This window comes from Muscardinus avellanarius, assembly GCF_963383645.1.
Source record: "Muscardinus avellanarius genome assembly, chromosome: 3".
Taxonomy (NCBI): domain Eukaryota; kingdom Metazoa; phylum Chordata; class Mammalia; order Rodentia; family Gliridae; genus Muscardinus; species Muscardinus avellanarius.
The window spans coordinates 86,885,610-86,909,140 of NC_137788.1; the positions used below are offsets into that span (position 1 = coordinate 86,885,610).

The window sequence follows — 23,531 nt, forward strand, 5'->3', positions numbered from 1 at the left end:
GAGTTCCACCTACAGTACCACCAAAAAAAAAAAAAAAAAAACTTATAATATTGTGTTATTTGTCTCTTAAAATTTACAAAATATACAGTGGTATTTCCTTTCTCAATCTCTATATTGATAACCATGTTTCTTCTCTCCTTTTTTCCCCCTCTGTTTAGTCTGGCTAAATTTTTATCAGTTTGGGTCTTCTCAAGGAACTAAGTTAACATTTTTTTCTATTATTTTTCTTTTTAAATTTTTTATTGGTACATTATGGTAATATAATGGAGTACAAAATGGGACAGGCATATTCTTTCTGTTTCATTGATTTCTCCCATTAATCTTTAGTAATCATTTATTTATATTATACTTAATTTGCTTTTGTTTTTGTAGATTTTAAGGAGAGAAATTGACATCATCAATTTGAGAACTTCCTTCATTTCTAATACATGCATTAATGGCCATAATATACCCCATGAATAATGCTTCTATGGCACACTACACATTTTGACAAGCCCTATTTCAATTTTCATTCAGTTCAAAATATTCATATTTATATAATTTTTTCATTGATACAAAAGTTACTTAGAAGTATATTATTAACTTTTTAAATACTAGGTGATTTTCTTCTAAATATATTTCTGTTATTGATTACTAATTTAATTATGTTCTGGTATAAGTACCTACTGTGAATGATTTAAATTATTTTAGAATTATTGAGGCTTATTTCATAGGTCAGAATGTGGCCTATCTTGCTCAGTGATCTGAATGAACCTGAAAACACTGTACATGCTATTGCCACTCAATGGAATTTTCTGTGTGAATTAAGTAGATAGATTAATGCTTTTTTATATCTCTGATAGCTTCACTCGATTGTTGTATCAACTATTGTCAGGAAAGTATGGAAATACCCAGTCATATCTGTAGGCTTATCCATTGCTCCTTACAATTCTTTTTTTTTTTTTTTTTTGCTTCATGTATTTTGAAGCTCTGTTAGTAAAAGCATAAACATTTAGGGTTGTTATCACCTTTGCAGGAACTGACTCTTTATTATAAAATGCTTTTTTTTCTTTGGTCATATTCTTGCTTTAACATTTACTTTGCTACTAATAGAATGAGCTTTTATTTGATTAGAGATAGTATGGAATATCCTTATCAATTTCTTCAAGTGACATCATATTTAAAATTATTTCTTGAAGACAGCATATAGTCAAGCCTTGTTTATATATTATTCAATCTGAAATTCTCTGCTTTTTACATGAGGTGCTTATATCACCTTATTACTTTGTTTTCTCATGCCTTCTTTTTCTATCTTATAAGCTATTTTGGGGATTCCATTTATATTTCTTTAGATATAATTCTTGGCTGCATTACATTAGTTGTAGTTTAAGAGTCTACACTATCCTTAAGGTACCTGAGAATATCTTTAAGATATTATAGTCTACCTCCAAGTACTATAAACTTTACTTATAAGGTGCCAGAAGCTTACAGTATTATGCTTCCATTTTCCCCTGAGAACTATTGTCATAAATACTATGGTCTAACTTCATTATTGTATTACATTTTGTCTTCACATATACTATAACCACAATAACATGTTATATTTTTCTTTAAACACCAATTTCTCTAAAATTGAATTAATGAGAAAAATTGTACCTTTACCCACATAATTATAAATTTAGCTCCTCTTCATTCCTTTGGGTAAATCCATTCTTTGGCCTATTATTTTGAAGCTGTTTGGAATGTTTTTTTTTTAACATTTTTAGCATTGTAGATATCCTTTTATTATATTTGAAAAAGAATTTATGTCACATATACACACAAATATATACAAATATGTATTTGGTACTGGGGATTGAACCAAAGGACATTCTACCTCTCATACAATCTCCCAGTCCTATTTTATGTTTTGTTTTGTTTTTGAAACAAGGTCATTCTCAGCTAGAGGACACATGATGGCCTCTAGCTTATTATCCTCTTGTCTAAGCCTCCAAAGTACTGGGATTATAGGCATGTGCCACTGTGTCTGGCAGTGTCACCTATATTTTTGACAAATTTATTGTTAGATTTTGCAATCTAGATTAACAGTTATTTTGTTTATTTTCCTTTGAGTGTTTTATAATTGTTGCTCTAGTCTTTTCTAACTTGAACTGTTTCTAGGAATAAATCACAGATTTGTTCCTCCGTACAAAATGTCTTCCCACCTTGGCTGCTTTTAAGAATTTTTGCTAATCATTTGATTAACTTGATTATGATATATTATCTTGGTGTATTTTTCGTCATGCTTCATATCATATTTGTTAAGTATCTTTTTTAGATGGAAAAGGAGGAATGGGAGGATGGTTGCAGTTTTCAGCAAAACTGGGAAATGCAGGTCACTGATTCCATGATGCCTTTTTCTGTGCCTCCTAATATTCTTTGGGATCTTCAATTATTCCAGTATTGGGCCTTTCCTAATTGTCTCCAGTTTATTGGTAGCATCTCCTTCCTTCCTTTCTCAGTGTTTCATGCTTAAAATTTTTTTAAGTTTACTACTCAGTTCCTCTGTAATGCCTATACACTGTTCATATCTTACACTGTATTGTGAATCTACTTCATTGCAGCTTTTATCTCCAGACGTTTGATTTATCTGTCCTCTGTGCCCTTGGTTTTTGAACATTTGAAATAAACTTACAATAAGATATTTAATGGAATCATATGTTAATTCTAGCATCATGTCTATTCTAGGGTGGTTTTAATTGATTTTTATTTTTATTATGGGTTTTGTTTTCTACTTCATTACATACCACATAATTTTTGTGTGTGTGGTACTGGGGTTCCTGGAAACCCTTCTACCTCCAGGCTACACTCCCAGACCTATATTGTATATTTTTTAAATTTGGAAACAGGGTCTCTTAAACCAGCTATGCTGGCTTCGAACCTGCCTGATCCTCCTGACTCCGCCTCCCTAGCGCCTATACTGCAAGCGTGCGCCACCATGCCATACCGCATAATTTCTGATTGAATGCAAGACATTAAGAATTTTTCCTTGGTTGGTATTAGACGTTTTTATTATTCTTAGAAATATTCTCAAGCTTTGTTCTGGGTTGTAGAGAAGTTACTTAGAAATGTTTTAATCTTTCTGGTATTGTTTTTAAGTTTTGCGGGGCATAACAAAATTTATTAACGATATTATTAATTATTATTCATTATCAAATTGCAACTCTCATTTTTATGCTACAGAATGCTTATAAATCACGGGGCTTTCCAGTATGGCTGGTAGAAACAGCCACCATCCTCAGATCTATGTAAAAAAACAAGCACTAGACCCTCCAATCTATTCAGACAATTCCTTTCTTGTGGTTTACGCGTGCATGAGCTGATTTTGTACTCTGCTACATGCTGTAGAGAGATCTTCTGCAGGTCTCTGTGGCTCTTTGCCTCCTACTCCTCATCTTGCAAATTTTAGTCATCTTGCTCTATACTCTAAGCTGTCTCCTCAACTCAGGCTCATGAGCGTTCTCTAGGGTAAAAGTAGAGCTCCTTGTCACCTTCATTTTGCATCCTTCATTGACCACTGTCCTTTATTGTTATTGTTGAAGGTTTTAAAAACTATTATTTCCTGTATTTTTAAAGTTATTTTTGTCATTATTTTAAAGTTATTTTTGTTGTTGTTGTTGTTTCAGCTTGTAGAATGACTCTAGTCTCCACTATTCTATGTGGGCTGCAGCTGAAATTTGGCTTTAAGGGTCTAGGTCTTAAAAACTGTTATTTCACATGTTTTACAATTTTTTTGTTGATATTGTTTTAACTGGTAGAGTAAATCTAGTCTCTATTATTCTGTGTGGGCTGCAGCCAAAGTTTTGCTTTAAGGTCCTATCATAAGAAAATACATGGCTATGATAGAGCCATTAAGCAATCATAGAACCCGGATATATATTATGCATTCCGATTCATTTTCATTGTCCTCATCTTGTGTAATTAAACATATTTTAATTTTATTTTCTTTGCTTTTATGCTGATACCAAGAAAATAACTGTGACTGTTTTAGTGTTGTTTAATTGGAAGCTGTAAAGTCAAATAAGCCAACTATAGCAAAGCAAGGAAGTATAATGAATGAAATATAAGACAGAAGACTATATACATGTGACATATAATGAACTTAGATCCAGAAGAGTCACTGAAAAGCATATTTAGTTAATTTGTCTTTAATTTTTAATTGGTAACTGTTTCTGAAATAATATGTTTCCTACAAACTATTAGCTTACACAGCTTGTGAAAAGCAATAGGGCAATATACTTCAAGAACTGCAAATAGGCTGCTCCGTTACCTTTGACTTATCAAATTTCTTTCATATTACAAAAAACATTATTCTAAAGTGGGAATAAAAGCTAAATATATACAATTATTTTATGTGATATTTGAGTACTGAATAAATTTAATGTGTCAAAATTATATACATGATAGCGCATTTAATCTTTACAATAACCTCTGGAGGTGGTATTTTTATTACATGGATGAAGAGTTGAAGCCAAGGGTACCAATAAACAGCAAGTTAGAGGAGGGGCTGAGACTCAAATCCATTCTTATGCTAAACTCTCTGCCTTTGCCTACTAGATTATACCAACTTTAAAATGAGAACAGTTAGCCGGGCGTGGTGGTGCACGCTTGTAATCCCCGCGCTTGGGAAGCAGAGACAGGAGGATCGCGCAGGTTCGAAGCCAGCTGCGCGCGCTGGCTTAGGAGACCCTGTTTCCAAATAAAAATGTAAAAATAGGTCTGAGAGTGTAGCCCGGAGGTAGAAGGGCTTCCAGGAACCCCAGCACCACCAAAAAAATTAAAAATTAAAAATTTTTTTAAAAAAATGAGAACAGTTATTTATTGTGAACACTGGGTATAGTCTATTTTGTTTTTACCCACCCTCATTTTTAAAAATTCAAATATTATTATAATTTATTTTATTTTATTAGAAACTAGATGGAACATTTAAAAAGTCGATAAAAATAATATCACTAAATAATCTGAATTAATATTCTTCCTGGATTTTGGTCAAAAAGGGCTACTAGAAGTATCCTGTCCTCTAGAATTTATTAAAAAATATTAGAAAATTACCACTGAAACTTTCGTGTAGGAAAGGAAGTCATTTCTGAGGAATATAGTAGCCTTCTTTGAATAGCTGCTTCAGCAGTTTCCCAATTTTTTAGTTTTTTCAAAGGTCATTATGGAAACATGTAGAAATTGATAAAAATTGGTTTGACAAACTTGAAAAATTCCAGAAGGAACAAAAAAGAGTTGTTAGAATAAAAACTCCTGAATTTAATTTTTGCTTCTCCTCCCTTGGAAAGAAGGAGAAGGGAACTGAGATGATATTTGAAATGTCTTACAAATTCTGTGATAAGAAGGCTAGAGTAAATATCTTATACTGGTCATTGCTGGCCTGGCAACAGATACATAGTTTTACCTGTTACCGAATTTTATTTTTTCTCAACAAGTAGAGTAACATTTTTTTAAAATTTCTAATGAGTGTAACTCAACTATGTATGCTTCAAAGAAATGGATACCAGTTTTGCTAAGTCAGCTATCATGAAGCCTGTATAGTGACTATGGGAAAATAAGCATTAAATACTCAAGAAATATCCTCCTTGCTTGAAAAATACCTAGACCTAACCGATCCCCCAACTTCCTTATCTTTGAGCATAGGATTTAAGGTGAACCCAGGTAACAGTTCAAACCTAGGTCCAAATGGAGTCTTTGACATCATGTGCATCTGTACTAAAACAAAAGCAAAAAGAGCTGAGCAGTAGAAAGTCCTGAGAAGTTTTGCAATCCTAGTATTTGGGAGACTGAGATAAGGAGAATCACAGGTTCTAAGCTAGCCTCAGCAACTTAGTGAGGCTGTCAGCAACTTAGTGATAAAAAAATAAACTTAGTGATAAAAAATAAACTTAGTGATAAAAAAAAACTTAGTGATAAAAAAATAAAGGTCTGGAGGTGTAGCTTAGCGGTAGACGGCCCTTGGGTTCAATCCCCAAGTGCATACATACACACACATATACATGTCTTGAAGAGGGACTAAAGACAAGATAATGGCTGGTTATGATAGAATTCTTTTTCAAGTAAACATATTTTATTTCTTTTCTGAAGGTGCCCATTTGAAGGAGTGGGTGAGGAAAATTTGGGATAACATCTATTGTCATTTTTCAGTTTATTTAGGGACAACCAAAATACCGCCTCAAGGTGTCATGGAAAGATATCAAGTCCCAGTGCCTTTACTCACTAGCTGTGTGGCCCAGGACAATAAGGTGCTATCTCTAAATGTCAGTGTTCTCAGATATAAATAAATGAGGAAATTATGGCTTCACCAATATACAAATACAGAAAGCACAGGGTCTGGCAGGTATAAATTGCTCTTAGTATATAGTTCTGATACAGGTTTATAAGTATTTAATGGTATATGTCTAGGGCCAGAAATAATGCTTATTCTGTATGCATCAGAATCAATGGGTGATAATAGCATGTACAAGTGTGCACGCACACACACAAACACACACACACACACACACACACACATATATATATACACAAACTTACATGCATATGTGCATATATGTAGATGAGCATTCATTGTACACACACCAGAATTTTTGAAATTATTCAATGAGCATAAAGCCTAACTATAAATGTCCTTTTCTTAAGACGCCCCCGCCAAGAGATTCTAATGTACAACTAGAATCAAGTTCTTAACCTGAGCTCCATAGAACCCTCAACCAAAGAGATGAAATATTGAAATTTCAGTAAGAAAATAATTAGACCTTTATTTTATACTAATATCCTGGTGAAATTTCATATTTCTCAATCATGAATACAACAAACCCTAGTAGCATTATTGATAACTTGTAACACTGTATAGGTAGAAATTACAGAAAATCACAGTACAGTTGCCATAGTTTTCTCAAGCACTTATGCTCATCACTACTGCAAAACTGCAGTAGTCAGTAGGCTGGATAAAGTGTTCTTTCCTACTGTATTAAAGAATAACATAAAGACAGGCATGGTGGCGCATGCTTGTAATCCCTGCAATTGGGAGGCAGAGACAGGAGGATCGCACAGGTTCGAAGCTAGCCTCAGCTACTTAGGGAGGTTCTCAGCAACTTAGTGAGACCCTGTTTCCAAAGTATAAAAAATAGGTCTGGGAGTATAGCCCAGAGGTAGAAAAGCCTCTGGGTCCTACCCCCAGTACCACACACAAAAAAGAATAACATATTATTATGTTTCATATTTTTAAAAATTGAAATTTTATTTTTATATAATGGGAATCCTTTGTAAGCTTAAGAATATTGTCTTGTGCCACTATTTCAGAACCACTCTTCTAAAAGCACAAGACAAAATTCTTAAGCTTAAGAAAGATTCCCATTATTTAAAAATAGCCAGGTGTGGTGGCACATGTTTGTAATCACCAGTACTTGGGAGGTTGAGACTCAAGAATCACAGGTTTGCAGTCAGCCTCAGCTATTTAGTGAGGCCCTCCACAACTTAGTGAGACTTTATTTCAAAATAAAGAATAAAAAATCAGTAGCTCAGAGGTAGAATGCCTCTGGGTTTAATCCTCACTTCCTGAAAACAAAACAAAAGAAAACAAAACCCAGTATTCTGAATATAGGAGGCTCTTTGGCTTTCTAGAGAACCAAAGACAGTTTATGGTCCCCAAAACAGGTTAAAAACTCTGTATGTATTTGATCATTAAAGCACCTTCAGGAATGCTGATGGAGATCAACTTCTTTACAGCCATTTTGAACTTAAATGTGTGCAATACTGATCTCTCAGTAATTAACTGAGAAAGGGTTTCAGCAGCAAAGTATTGGCACTGTAATAGAGGTATATTTACATATCAATTGTTCTTCCTCTATTAATTTCTCTAACAAAGCCATCATTCCTGTGTCTGTCTTCACCAGTTGATTCACTGCCTATTTCTTCCTTTTGCCTAACTTATGCTAGCTGCCACAAATGATAGAAGATATGAACCTTTGCTTGCTAATTCAGTGCCTTTAGACCAAGTGCAGAATGTTTTTTGGCAATTTTTTTCCTCAAGCCTAAAATATATGATTTATAAGGCTTTTGCGGTGAGAATGAAAGGATTCGCTTAAAATTGATTTCAGTAAGCCTTAATTATACAGAGTATTTCATAATAAGCTTTGTAAAATCTCAGCTCAGGAACAAAAAACTCTGTCAGTAATAAATTGTCACTACAATGATCAGTGTGCCAAATTTAATTCACAGATAAATAAAAGAAAACCTTGAAAGCCAAGCAGAGGTCTAGCATGAGTGTAGGCATTGTTATAGTTGTGATGGCTGAGAAACAAGCCCTTATATCCTACTTCAGAGGGTCTTGCTACTTTTCTATTCAAGATGTGCCTTAGCTGTCCTCTGGTTCATGGTCAACTGGTATCTACCCTGTCTAGAAGGAGACACTACCTGCTGCTCTTTGCTGGCCTATATGCCCCCCAGCACATTTCTTTCTTTCTTTTTTCTTTCTTTTTCTTTTTTCTTTTCAGAAAACTTGGCCCTTGCCTAGAAGCTGCCATGGTGGGTTGAATTATCCAATCCTTGTCATTAAAGGTGGCAGCCACGCACTTGAGAATGATGTGGGAAAACACCGGTGAGAGTGATAATTAAACTTGGAAAATGAAGGGTCACCTTCTTTCATTCAGTTCATTGGTTTTGGCATCAGAATAATTCCAAAACAGTGGGGGATATTCTCTTCTCAGCAGGGCAATACCTAGGTGCACACACATTATTTCTATGGGTTCAAGTAGGAAGGCCATTTTAATTGTATTTAAAATGTTATCTTTGATATGGGGAGTAAAATTGTTAGAAATTAGGTCTAAGAATACAGAAAAAGACTAATGAGTAGAATCTAAATGGGGAAAGAATTAGAAACAAGAAAAGCATTCACCGTTTTTTCAGAAGAAAACGCATGATAAGAGAAGAAAATTCTTACCAGAAAAGTTGAACAGAACATTAAATGTGCCTCTTCTTTCTACTTGACTGCGGAATGCCAGACAAGGGGTCTTGTCTCAGCTTTCCTGTCTATTTACTGTCATTTTTTTGGTGGCCATTATTTTATAACATCTTATTCTTCTCCAAGAAAGGGCAGAAAATATTGTGAGACTAAGACAGGCCATTGGTTGCAACTATATTCTAGAAAATATTTTTTCCACATGCATTGGCTTATTTAATGTATAAATTTAGAAAACACTTGTATTAGAATCAGAAATGCTAAAGGCAAATTTCAAGTTCAAATTTTAATTTCACCATGTATTAGATGTGCATGTCACCTGATTTCTGTGTGCCTGTTTGTCTATGAAATATGGCATATAAGAGAACCTATCTTACAACATTGTTGAAAGGTCAAGAAGGTTAAAATATATAAAGCTTTTAAAATAGTGCCTAACACAGAGTAAGAGCTATATACATGATTCCATATCATCATCATAGTGATATTATATATTCTAGCATGGTACTTAATACTATAGACCAAACTGATTACATATATATATATATGATTATATATAATCTCAGTTTGTATATATGTATATATGCACAATAATATTATACACATATTTAAATAATATATAAATAATATGTATATATCATGTGTTATATGATATATAATATATATATACATATACACCTATATTTCTTTTTAGAGTTTACCATTTTTAGTCTTTCTGGAATGTTTCCCAAAAGATATGCGTCCTTATAAAGAACTAGCTCAGTATCACTATTCTATAGAGTTAATTGTATAGATTAACTCTATGAACTCCATTCTATAGAATAGATTTTAGAATAGAATTCTATAGAGTTAATTGTTAATATTAAAGAGATAATTGCAACACAAAGCTCAGAAAGTGAAAAATCCCTAATAAGCAGAAGCTATAGATTTCATATGGGTCTTCTTAGTTCCCTTCATGCTCTAAGAACTTTTTTTGAGAAAAATAAATTTCACTGGTTCTATGTGATAATATTTTGTTTCAAGGTATACTATCTACATTTCTTTTTTAAGATTTTGCAATTTACCAGTTTATAGGCAAACATCCAATAATTCATTAGATTTAACAATATTTATCATTAGAATGTTTTAAAATTTTTCCTTTGTCTTCGAAGGACCTATGTAAAAAAAACATTTTTCACAACATAAATATACAAACTGCCTAAAATTGTAACTTCCATCCACTATCAGCTTTTTGAAAGGTAAAGTTGGAAGAAGAACGAATGAATGGCATTAAGAATACACTAACCAGACTATTAAAGAAACAAAAATGTGTTACCTTTTAAGGCCCATTTTACTGCAATGTTTATGCATGGCTTTTTAATAAAAATATTTTCCTAAAAGAGAGTCAACTAATTTAGTATAAGGGTATAAAAATTATTTGGTAAATTACCTTTCACTGAGAAAAGATATATATACTACATAAGATATTCTACTTCAGTCTTTGGTTTATATATAAAATGATTTATAGTCTGCAATTTCTTCCTAAGGTCATCACCTTCATAAATACCAGCCACATACAGTGAAAACCAACTCAATAAAATGAGTATTTCATTTCTTTTCCCTCTGTTTATGTAGATACTTCTTCTATCTACATGGCACCCATTTATAACAAAGCCTCACACTCTACAGATCTTTATGAGTTCTTGAGCTTTCTTTCTTTTTTATCTTCCTATGCATCAGCAAAGCAACTGGCAGATTCTTTAATAAAATATATTATACACATCAATATTTATAAGCCTATGAATTGGATGTTTAAATAAACATTCACCAACTTATGCCAATTCACTTGTTCTAGATGTTAAATCACACTTACATTGTCTGGAAAGTCAGCCTTCAGTTCGGTGACACTTTGACACCAATATGCAGCTGTTTTTTCACTGATGAGCTCAATATTCAGAAAGGAGCTTTGTCCAGGGCCATATGTGGGGCCAGAGGTGGTCCCCCTGATGATTCTAGGTGAAACATTTGTCACGATGTCCTGATGAGAGAGCACAGATATTGGGTTCCCCTTTGACAAAGAAAACTGATGATCTCTATTACATACTTATTTGCATAAGACTGTATTTTACCAAGTCCCTTCACTGCACACTTGTACAGAAGAATTTTTAATATACTTTAAATTACAGTTGAACATATACTACTTCCAAAAAAAGTAAAAAATGAATATGTGTTAGCTTTAGCTAAATTAATTCCTGCAATTGTAATTCTAGGGTTAGCATAGTTTAAAAAAAAAAGTTACATCCATTAACACTGGTTTAGGGCATACATATTTTAGTTTGTTTGCAATTAAAAATAAACAAAAGGTGGTAGGTTAAGTATAAAAATATCATCTTAGCCTATTCAATCTAAGTATCTCTAATCATAGTTTAACTTCAATAAGAGAATGTTTTAATATATATATATATATATTTTTTTTTTTTTTCCTTCAAAATGTAGTTCCGATGTAAATTAGCCAAGAGATATACATTAGTATGCTGGCTCACCAAACTTTTAACACATTCTAGCAAACTAAACTGGGTCAAATTGCCTATAGGATTATAATTATACATTCACATTAAATGAGAAGAAAGTCACTTTCTCTAAGACTGAAATAAGGATATCAATAACTTCCTGATAAGTATAAACAGTAAACAGTAAAATTAACTTGCTTGTTAAGTGTAATTAACAATCCACGACTGTGTCTATAGCTGTATTAACAAAGAATAGTAACATTCTTCCATTACTTAAAACTAAAAAGAAACAAAGAAGGAAAAATGTTCCTTTTGCCAACTTCCAATTAAAATTAATTTTGAGTAAAGGTCATTTAGTTAAGGATTTATCAGAATTAGTCTTTTAAGTACCCCTCCTCACCATCTTGTCACTTTTAGTGAGATAACATGAACCCCCATTAGTATATAGCAATTAAGGTCAATTTACATATTTTAATTAAGAACCACCCCATATAAAACAATTAGCGTAATAGGCATACTAACTGGATTTCATAACATTTGGACGTTTTTCCAACTAGATAGACAGGAAACCTTAATTAGCATTAATTAGTGCTGATCTGCATATGTTTGATAAGGCATACCCTTGCCACAAAAGATTATTTATTCCTGAATCTGCCAAATGCTACAGTTGCAGAGGATAAAAGGACTTTTCTTCACATTGCATGTTAATTTCTGGTAATTTACATTCACTTTTACATTTGAATTAGTATATTATAAAATAAACGGTATAAATGTTACAATAAGCTTCCTTAAATATGTACATTTTAACTTATAGGAATCATGCCAGTTAATTTTTTACTAATTAAGCCATTCCATTTCTATTGTATTTGTGCACAACATCTCCAGCCTTGCTTTGATATGCTATTGAGAAACCATGTTACACGATCTTAATAGGAAAATGACAAATAGAGTCATTCCAGGAAGCTCAAGCCTACTGGGTCAAATTTCCATCTTGGCAAAAGCTGAAGTGTGTGCCCTGCATCCCTACAAATGGATCTACAGCTCACTCAGTGGATCGTGTTATGTTGCTAAGGTCTGAGAAGAAGACCCTTCAAGAGACATTGCACTTGAATGAGGCTTTTTTCTTCCCGGTTCCAATTTTAAGAGTCACACCCCATAAACTTTAAGGTTCTCTTTTCCTCTACTCTACCTACCATTCTAAATGAGTTTCACTAGTAAGACCCACCTCAGTCTCAAGACTACCAGTTGTTTCCTGTACAGAAGTACATGGACAGTGAGCTGATTAAGTCCCTGCTTAGCTTGTCAAGCCAGGTGCCCTGATGCTGGGTAGTTCTACAAACAATGTAGTACCTTGTTTAAATGATTGCTTTGCAGCTCAGTGGTCTGGAAGCAGCACTTTCTGCTTAATCGACAAAACTGATTCATGTGTTAGTAGCATCCCTACTCTTGCCAGTTCCTTCAGATCTTTACTCAGTCCCTTTGAGATCATCTGTCTGATATATTTAACTTTTTCAAGTCTTATCTGGATAGTCTGACACATGCCACTGTCGCAATATATAACTTCCTCGGTTAGCACTCTTACCATCTTTTCTTTGATCATCTATGGTCTTGGCCATACAGCCCCCTAGTGTCAGATCTCTAAGGGAAGAAACTGTATCTTGTTTCCTTTTACATGTCCAGTGCTAGCCTGACTTTAGTAGATAAATGAACATTTTTGAAGAGCTCAGATTGAGACATGTTGATTAAAGGCATTTAATTCTGGCCTCACCTTGCTGCTAAACAGACAAGTGGTTCAGACTTATATTCAAATTCTGGTACAGGTCTCTTCTATTAGTGTATCCACCTAGAGTTGGGGTCCTTACTTTCTTCCTTTAATTGTTCAAGAACTCTTGAAGGATTAGAAGTTCAGTCCTTCCCAGCCACCTCCTGGATCTGTGGGCAGAGCCTGTGCAGAGTGCTTCCCTTCAGAACACCAAGTATCATATTTCTCCCCATTCCTGACTACTGCAGGGTATCCATGGCAGGAAACAAAGTTGATGTTCATCATGCTACAGCCTTGCAGACCTTTCTGATTGCTGGTCCTGAACTGCTAGATACAGCTGGTCTGTAGGATACAAACAGACTGATCTCATTCAGTTACAGCCCAACTTTTTGTCTTTATGTGGATGTGAATTCCTAAGCTGACTCATAGCTACTTAGGATGTTCCTTAGCTTATGAACCTATCAGAACCTTAACCAATTGTATTGGCTTCTTGAGTCTGTTCCCTCGTCTCCAACTCTGCTATAGTTTGGATCGAAAAGTTCCCCAAAGGCTCATGTGTTGAGGGCTTATTCCCCAGCAGGTGGTACCTTTGGGAAGCGGTAGAAATTTTAGGAGGTGGGCAAGGTAGAGGAAATAAGAATAGCAGCCGGAGGAAGTATGTCACTGAGGCATGCCTTGAAGGGCTTGTTTTATTCTTGGTGCCTTCATTTCTTTCCCTCTCTCTGCTTCCCAGCTGCCATGAGATGAGCAGGTTTGGCCCTCCATGTGTGCCTTGCCATGCTATTCTGCCACAGGTTTTCACCAATGACCCTAAGTGACTATGGATGAAACCTCTGAATCTATGAGTCAAATCTTTCTTCCTTTTAGGTTGATTTCTGTCAGGTATTTTGTCACAGTGACAGACAGCTGACTAACACTAATCATACCTTCACAGTATATAAAGAATTTTTTAGTACTATAAAAATTAGAATCAATAATGCCAATAATGGGATGGCATCAAATTAAAAAGATTATGTACATCGGAAAAAAAAGAAGAAATAAAAAACAAAAGACTAGAGAGCTGACCGAAAGGGAGAAAATCTTTGACAGTTCTGCCTCTGAGAAAATAAAAATCTATAACACATAGAAATCTTATTAATTTTAACATTAAAAAACAAACGACCCATTAAAAAAATGGGTAACTGAACTGAACAGATACTTCTCAAAAGAAAATATACAAGGAGCCAAAATATCAAGAAAAAATGTTCAGTGCAGCTAGCAATAAGGAAATTATAAATAAAACCTGCACTGAGATCCCATCTAGCTAGAATGGCAATCATAAAATACAAACAATAATAAATACTGGTCAGGAACTCTAATTTACTGTTGGGTGATTGAAAATTAGTACAACTACTATAGAGATCCATATGGAGGTTTCTCAAAAATTTAGGAATAAAATGACGATATGACCCAGCTATACCACTCTTTGGAATCTTTCTAAAGGAATTAAAGTCATAATATTACAGTGATACATGCATATCCAAGCTATAGTAGCAAAATTCACAGTAGCCAAATTACGGAACCAATCTAAGTATTTCTCAATAGATGGATGGAGATTTATTTAGCTGTAAAGAAGAACAAAATTATGTCATTTGAAGGAAAATGGATGGAACTAGAGAATATTACACTAAGTGAGATCAGCCACTCACATAAAGTGAAAGATTGAGTATTTTCTCTTATAAGTGAAAGCAAGAGAAAAAATAGAAAACAAAAGGGACTTTAGATAAATGAATAAAGAGACGACTAGAATAGTGGAATGGGACTGGAGGAAGAAGACAGATGGGGAAAAAGAATGGATGAAGGAAACAGTACAAATGATGCTATCTATGTTCATATATGAAGATCTCACTATCAATACCACTAATGTGTCCAGGAGTGAGGAGTAGTATGGGGTCTAGAGCAAAATACACCAAGTACTATGTGAATAAATGTTTATATTATTTTGAACCTCACTATGATGTACAGTAATAGTATACCAAGAAAAATATAAAAAAATTATAAAATAGATCTGGGTGTGGTGGCCTGTGCTTATAATTCCAGTACTTGAGAGTCTGAGACAGGAGGATCTCAGGTTTGCAGTCAGCCTCACCAATTTAATGGTTCAACCCCTAGTACCACATGTACACACACACACACACACACACACACACACACACACACACACACACCACAAATTAGAAAACAAAAGATACAGAATGGAAAAGTTTCAAAAAAAGAGGAAAAAAGCCCAGTAATTCTAAGACATGTGCTATTTAGTATAACTCTCCAAGTAACAATTAGATCAGCCTTTTATACCTTAAAACCTAAAATTCTACCCTTATGGATTTTTCTTTTGTGTACTATGACTTCATTTTATTGTAAATTTTTGAGTTGCTCTATTTTTCTTTTCTACAATCCTATGTTAAACTACAAATATATTTTGCGAGGGTTATCAATGAATTTTAGACAAATCAAAAGAAAATTCTATCTCCTTTATACCAGGAAATGTTCACTTCTTTGTGTTGACTTATTGCAGGGAAAATTTTATTAAACCGTTCAGCTTTTTTTCTTAATTCAACCAAAGATAAACAATCCTTTTCCACTGTCCACATAATAGATAGGTTCTGTGTAGAAACGTTAACTATCAGTGAGTCCATTATTAACTTCACAGATATTTTAACCTTCAGCATTTTCCAAATTCAGCTAAAGCGGAAAAGTTCCAATAGGGTCACCTAACAAAAAATATGTAATATAAATTTTATTCTAGGCTTTATTTCTCAAACTGAGTCATACTTGGCTACTATTTTTTCCAAAACATTAACTACCTATTTGAGACTTTTTAGACTTTTTTATACTTTTCAGAATTTTAAAATTCAGTGAAAGATGAATGAAAATGTGGATACAACCAATTATCCTTGATTATAGGATTGAGGTTAGAGTGCCAATAATTGGGTAATAACTTACTAAAGCTTTTGACCTGGGAATACTAGAACTTGAGTATTATTTCATGAGAGAATATTTTGCTTTAATATTTAATAGCTAAGACATATTAGTAGTGCCTAAGGGAGTTAATATAACAAAATAAACAAATTCAAGAATAGTTAGAATACATAAGTCTTCATTCTCTATGATAAACAAGATAAACTGTGATACACCTACTCTTCAGTGCTTTAACAATATTCAGAGTTCTTAACATAGATGTTTAGAGAGAAGGAAGAGTTAGGTGATATCTCTGCTTTGTGTGCTAGTGTAACAATTATTAATAAAACAAGTGTTTGTGATGTCCTAACTTTGGAAATGATGAGAGTGATTTTGGTATTAGCAGGGAGATTTAAATGGTAAATAGACTGATCATATTTGCTTGTTATTTGACCTCTCTTACCCTAAACAATACATATTTCTGTGGTTACTATTGAATTAAGATAGTCACAATGGCCACAATGAATAGAAAAAAAAAACTAGAGAATTGTGTTTCTAAGAGACTGGAAAACGAATGCACATCCTAGGGAACTGGATAGAAACAAAAACAAAAATTTACAGAGTGAATCACAGCACAATAGATTAATCTTATGAACATATTCTTGAATGAATATGGCTATCTTTAGAAAATATCTAGAATCTGACCCCTAAAACAAAACAATATATTGTTTACTGAAGCATACTGATGTGATAAAATAAAAAATATATTTGGGGAAGTAAGTAAAAAATAATTGAGGACAGAGGTAACCTCTTGGAGGTTGAAGATACCAAAGGAAGAATTAGGCATTATGGAACAAGTGGTGCTTTGTAAAAGCATTAATTATATATAATTCTAAAATAGATTTATTCTTGACCTGCAGGTACATGGTAGAATGAGAAAATTATTACATTAGATATGTGGCAGTAAAATGTATAAGCTATAGTTTAGATGCATTAGTTTGCCTGAAACCCCGTAATATATATATATACACATATAGATATAGATATAGATAGATATATATGTATATATATACATATATATACATATATATCTATATCTATCTATATATCTATATATATAGAGAGAGAGTATGTGTGTGTGTGTGTGTGTGTATGTGTGTGTGTGTGTGTAGACACAATCCTGAGGAGTGAACCCAGGGGCATTCTACCCCTGAGGTTGTTTCAGTCAGCATCCTCACTTCCATGACCCCCAAAAATCTGACCATACAACTTTTGGAGGAAGGAAGAATTATTTGTTCACAGTTCTGGAAATTTCAGAGGTTTAGTCCATGTCAGGCTGGTTATATCTACAGAGTTGAGGGCATGGTATGAGAAGCAAAGAGAGAGAGAGTGAGCAATGATAAAGTCCAGAAGGAAGAAAAAACAAGGGATTCTAAGATATAAGTCCTTAAGGCCACATCTTCAGAGGCTTATCTCCTCCAACCTAAGTAACTACCAGATAAATCCACTAGTGAGAGTATACCCCTAATGGTTTTAATTATACCAACTCTGAACATCAATATATGGGCTCTTTCATGGTACATTCTATGTCTAACTATAATAGAGTTCAAGCTCACCCAACCTCTTATAAAATTTTGAGATAGGGTCTCACTAAGTTACAAAGGCTGGCATATACCAACACTATAAACATATACTACCACACCAAGCTATATTTGTTCCATTTTTAACTCTCAAGATTTTGCTTTGAAGCCGGGCGTGGTGGCGCATTCTTGTAATCCCAGCATTCAGGAGGCTGAGACCTGGAGGATTGCGGTTCACCGACAGCCTCAGCTACTTAGTGAGGCCCTCTGCAACTCAGTGAGACCCAGTTTCAAAATAAAAAATAAAAAATAGGGCAGGGGGTGTAGCCCAGACCCACAAAAAAAAAAGGTTCTGTTTTGATTTTGTTTTTGTCAAAAAATGTAACTATTTGGTTTTATAAATTAGGACTTCAAAAATGAAAGCCTAAAAGATAAACTGCTTTCTAAAATATGTCACTTTCTATATAAGTGGAATCTTACAATAAACTATTTCATAAAAGAAGGAAATCACTTTGCAAATAAATCTAAAAAACTGAATATATGTTGCTACATAAAATGATTTTATCATTACAAATTTGCCATACTACTACTTTGGGAATAGCAAAAATAAAATCAACATTGGCTCAGCTTCCAGTGCAACTATACTTTTATGAAAGAACTCTTAATTTATATTTACCACATGAACTAATTATATTAACATCCTCCTCAAAATAATTATTACAGTAATTTTTGTTTTTCCTTTTGAGGGAAATAAAAGGGTAAGATGAGTATTTCTTTCAACAAATAATTTTTTTCCATCCTAATGTCTCATATAAAGATACCACTCAAAACTAGAAGAAGTGACAGAATTTACCCATTTACTTCAGGAATATTTATTTACATAGAAAGCAAAGTAAGCAAGAATAGCAATGTTAAAGTAGAAATATAAGATAAATTATCAAAGATATCGCACAACTGAAATTACAGTCATAATAATAATTTAGAAATTTATAGCACAAATTTTTCAGATATAGTCTCACAGTTTCATCATCATCACTCTATTATTATGCTGCTAATGATAAAACGGAAGCTTATAAAATTAAAGTGACTTAATCACGGTTGTATAGCAGTGAACATTTGTGCCAAGACTAGTACCCAGGTGTATTATGTAGTACGAATGGTAATATTTGATGGATGGACAGTAATTAGAATATATATTTTTTGCCGGGCGTGGTGGCGTACGCTTGTAATCCACGCGCTTGGGAGGCAGAGACAGGAGGATCGCGCAGGTTCGAAGCCAGGCGCATGCACTGGCTTAAGAGACCCTGTTTCCAAATAAAAAGTATAAAAATAGGTCTGGGAGTGTAGCCCGGAGGTAGAAGGGCTTCCAGGAACCCCAGTACCACCAAAAAAAAAGAAAAAAGAAAAAAAAAGAAAAAAAGAAAAAGAAATGAAGCATGGTCTATTTTTCTTTAAGGAAACGGAGTACTTTATATAATGGAAGTAAGGAGATGAAGCTATCTCTCAGAATTGTTTCTGCCTAACCAGGCATGGTGCTGCACACCTATAATCCTGGCACTTGGGAGGATGAGACATAAAAATTGCAGGTTCAAGAAGAGCCCTGGCAATTTAGCAGAGCCCTCAGCAACCTAGCAAGACTCTATTTTTTAAGAGAGAGAGAGAGAGAGAGAGAGAGAGAGAGAGAGAGAGAGAGAGAGAGAGAGAGCTGAAGGTATAGTTATGTGGTAGAATGCCCCTGGATTTTATTTCCACTACCACACACACACACACACACACACAGACATACACATACATATACACACAAGAGATGTTTCTGTTTATTTATTCACTCTTCTTTGCAGAATCATTCCTCCGTCTCAGTTTATATAATAGATATATGATAAGCTCCAAATTATATAATTGGGAAGACTATTCTCCAAACTTGTACTCTATTAGTTCAATTTTTAAACCCTAGTGGCAGAAACTCTGACTTGCATTAGATAGTTATCTTTTGCTTAATTAGCTGTTTCTGGCAGAATGGAATTTGTTAGGGTTCACAGAAATGCTTATATACATAAAGATGAAAAACTTAGAGCTGGACAAGTAGTATTGGAGGACTCTGCTAGGATTAGTCCATGTGAATTCACAATAGAAATCTAGTGTGAAAATATGAGATGGACAATGAAACAAGATAACTAAGAAAATTGCTGTGAAACAGACAAAACAGATATTTTTGTCTGTAAAATAAAAACTCTTCATAGAAAACTTGAACTAATGATAACCCAGTTCCTATTTCTGTGACCCAACACTTTGCAAAACCAATATTCCAAGAACACTTCAGAATTTTTCAATGATTTATACTAACCTGAGAATTCTACGATTCTGATATGTTGGTGCCCTAAAGACTTGATCCCAAATTGTGTGGGTTGTACTCAATCTCAAGCCTTGAACTGAATTGGCCTGATTGTATAGAAAGAATCTCTATCTCAGAAAGGAAGTTGGTGGAAGAAGTGTGGAGGGTAAAACACTGGCATCAACACACTGTGTATTGGAATGGAAAAGAAGACAATGTATGATAATAAGGCTGAAAGAGATTGATGAATAAAAAACGACTATAATCAATACCTGCTGCATGTGAAGGGAAGGGTTTTATGCACATGATCTCCAGTTTCCATCCTTGACCAACTACCTCTCACCTCTTGGATAGTATCATGCATATAGAGGATTTGTTTTCTTATGCTACAGAAATATGGAGATTGACTTCTGGCATTGTACTTGCTTTTGTATATGATGGTACAATGCGGGGTCACAGACTCACGTAGCCCCTTGTCTTTACTTTTTGCCCTTTGAACTTGTGACTCTGTCAAGTGGACACCAAAAATAATTTGTTTTACTCTTTGAAATTCCCATCTGTTGAACTGGGTAATCATCATTATGTTACAGATAAATTGTAGGATATTAAGTGAGGTGAACATGACTGGCATGTGATATTTTATCAACTAAGTATTTATTAGTTCATTAGCTCACCAGATTTATAAACCATAGACCAGAAGTTGTGAGAGTACACAACCAGAAATGAAGTTTGGAAGACTGAATGGACCTGGATCAGATTGTGAAGAGTCTTAAATGGCTGTTTTAAGGAGTTCAAACTTTTTTCTGCAGACTTTCAGAATCATTGTGCTCTATGTCCTATTCGTGTTATTAATACCAATAGCTCACAGCAGCTGTGCATTCACACAGATAAGTTTTACAAGAAACAGATGAAGAGCTTTTTCAGTGCTGATATCAGATGGATTAGGACGTGATTAATCAACAGAGAGGCTGATTAAATTATTGGGTTCACTGTTCAGATAAGAGGTTTGGATACACTCTGCCAAACTGTAATTAACTTAGAAATTTCTGCTGGCCTGCTTATGAGATGATCATGTGATATGCTTTGAAGAAATCTTTTAAGGCCCAGAACAGCAGCTGTGAAGGTATAAGCATGAGTCATTTTTAATAATTATTAATTATCTTCAAGTATTACAGCAGAATTTTTATTTAAAATGGTAAATACTTTTTATCTTTCCTTTTTATAAAATTTGTATAAACCTTCTCGTTCTACTCTAGAAGCCATTACAAATGAAACAACTACTTTTCAAGGGGAAAAAAGTTATTTCTTTTTCTAAAAGAATCAGGCAAGAGTTTTTGATTTCTGAAATATGGTTATGATGTAGAGAGAATTTACTTGCAATGTAGTAAATATAAAATAATGAGAAGGAAAGAAGGAAGGAAGGGAGGGAGGGAGGGAGGGAGGTGGGAGAGAAGGAGGGAGGGAGGGAGGGAAGGAGGAAGGAAGGAAGGAAGGAAGGAAGGAAGGAAGGAAGGAGGAAGGAAGGAAGGAAGGAAGGAAGGAAGGAAGGAAAGAAGGAAAAGATTCACAATGTACTGATATCAAAATAGAAAACACAACAAAACAAAAACCACACACAATAGCAATTAAGGAGGGCAAACTAGCTGAAGGGTAATGTTTGCTCCCAAGGTCTCTGCCAATCCCTGGCAGCTGAGATTGAGTTCTCATGGCTTACAAACAGCCAAGACAACAGACAAGGTCAGAAAAAATGGACATGATGAAAGGTAGATTGAAAACCTCCATATAAAGGTTGAACTAATAAAAAGTGATACTCTATTTGTGCAATAGATAATAACTAAAGGATGATGGTGAGATAAGTGTCCATTTTGGCTTGAATTATGGATGAAAGAGAAGCAAGACTCTCCTAAAAATTCAATCCTTTCATGTATTAAGACCTCAAGCAAATAATTTGGTTTAAAAGTGATTCCTGATCATGATGTCCTTAGAAAACTAGTAGAAGCAATGCCAAAAGATAAATTTTAGATAAATGTACTATATCCCACTTTTCAAAAAATTCCCGTAAACAAATTTCTTAGAAATCTGAGTCTACAACTGAAGAGAATCATTAGAAAGAGGAGAGAGACAGGAAAAAAAAAAAAAGATTACTGCTGAGAGTAAGGAGGAAGAGAAAGCCACATAATCAGACCCACTAAAAATGTATATGCTGGTTGATCAGTATAAAATACAAAATAAATGTTTAAAGTTCTTAAAAACAAAAGATAAATATATAATAAAAATAAAAAATTCAAAATTATAAAAATTTAAAATGCAATCAAATAGAATTTCTAGAAATAAAAAATATATGGTAATTGGATGAAAGAACCTTATAGTTTGGGGTAAACAAGAGATTGGAATCTAGTTAACTGAAGAGAATTAACTTGATCTTATATCTAGGAAAGTTAGCTGAAAGACAGGTCAAACAAATGTGGTGCAAAACATAATGGAGAGGTTAGGAGATATGGGAGATCAGTAAAGGGAAAATCTAATCAGAGTTCATGAGATAATAATGGGAAAAATCTGGAGAAGTAATATTGCAATACACATTGTCAGAGGTTTAAAAGAATTGATGAAAGACACCAATCCTCAGATTCCAAATACAAACAGAGGGAAAATTATTATATCTTATAATAAATATAGCACCAAGAAGAAAGAGAGGACTTAAAATGTAATAGGAGAAAAAAGACTACTACAAAGGAATGACACATTAATGACCAACTTCTTTGCTATGACGATGGAATCCACAATAAAGCAGAATATTTTGTATAAAGAAGAAATGTTAAATGAGAATTCCATACTTTGAACAATTATATTTAAAAAAAGACATTTCAAACAAAAGAAATGGCAAACAAATAGTCCAGACAGAGAATATGAATAAATGAATTCTAATTCCCTAGAATGAATGTGTAAAACTAAGTACTGAATAATAAATATCAAGGACCAGAGAAAGTTGCATAAAAATTGAATTGCATGATTATGGATAAGATGTTCAAAATATAGGAAACAAAACAATATGTGGTTTAGACATACATATGTAAAAAGCACTTAAAGCCAAGAAAATGACTATCACAAAATCTAAAATAGGCCAGGCGTGGTGGCGCAGGTTTGGAATCCCAGCATTCGGGAGGCTGAGACGAGGATCAGGGTTCGCTGACAGCCTCAGCTACTTAGTGAGGCTCTGCAACTCAGTGAGACCCTGTTTCAAAATAAAGAAGAAAAAATAGTGCTAAGGGTGTAGCTCAGAGGAACAATGCCCCTGAGGTTTCATCCTCAGCACGGCAATAAATTAAAATAAAAGTCACCCCTTGAAGGAAGAGAAAGGGATATAATTGAGAAGGAGGACACAACAAATCAAAGGTACAGAGATATCTTTTAATGTGTACCTTACTTGCAAAGTGAGAGAAAAACATTCATTTTATTATAT

At 33.9% G+C, this 23,531-nt stretch overlaps 1 protein-coding gene across 1 annotated transcript in view; it reads right to left on the reverse strand.

Moving 5' to 3' along the window:
• Positions 1 to 23,531, reverse strand: part of DPYD (dihydropyrimidine dehydrogenase) — a gene marked incomplete at both ends in the record, with an annotated part of 932,092 nt that overhangs the window by 382,452 nt on the left and 526,109 nt on the right. The window contains one exon of the mRNA XM_080690443.1: positions 10,824 to 10,988. Coding sequence (XP_080546569.1) covers positions 10,824 to 10,988 — 165 coding nt within the window. The remainder of the gene's footprint in view (positions 1 to 10,823; positions 10,989 to 23,531) is intronic.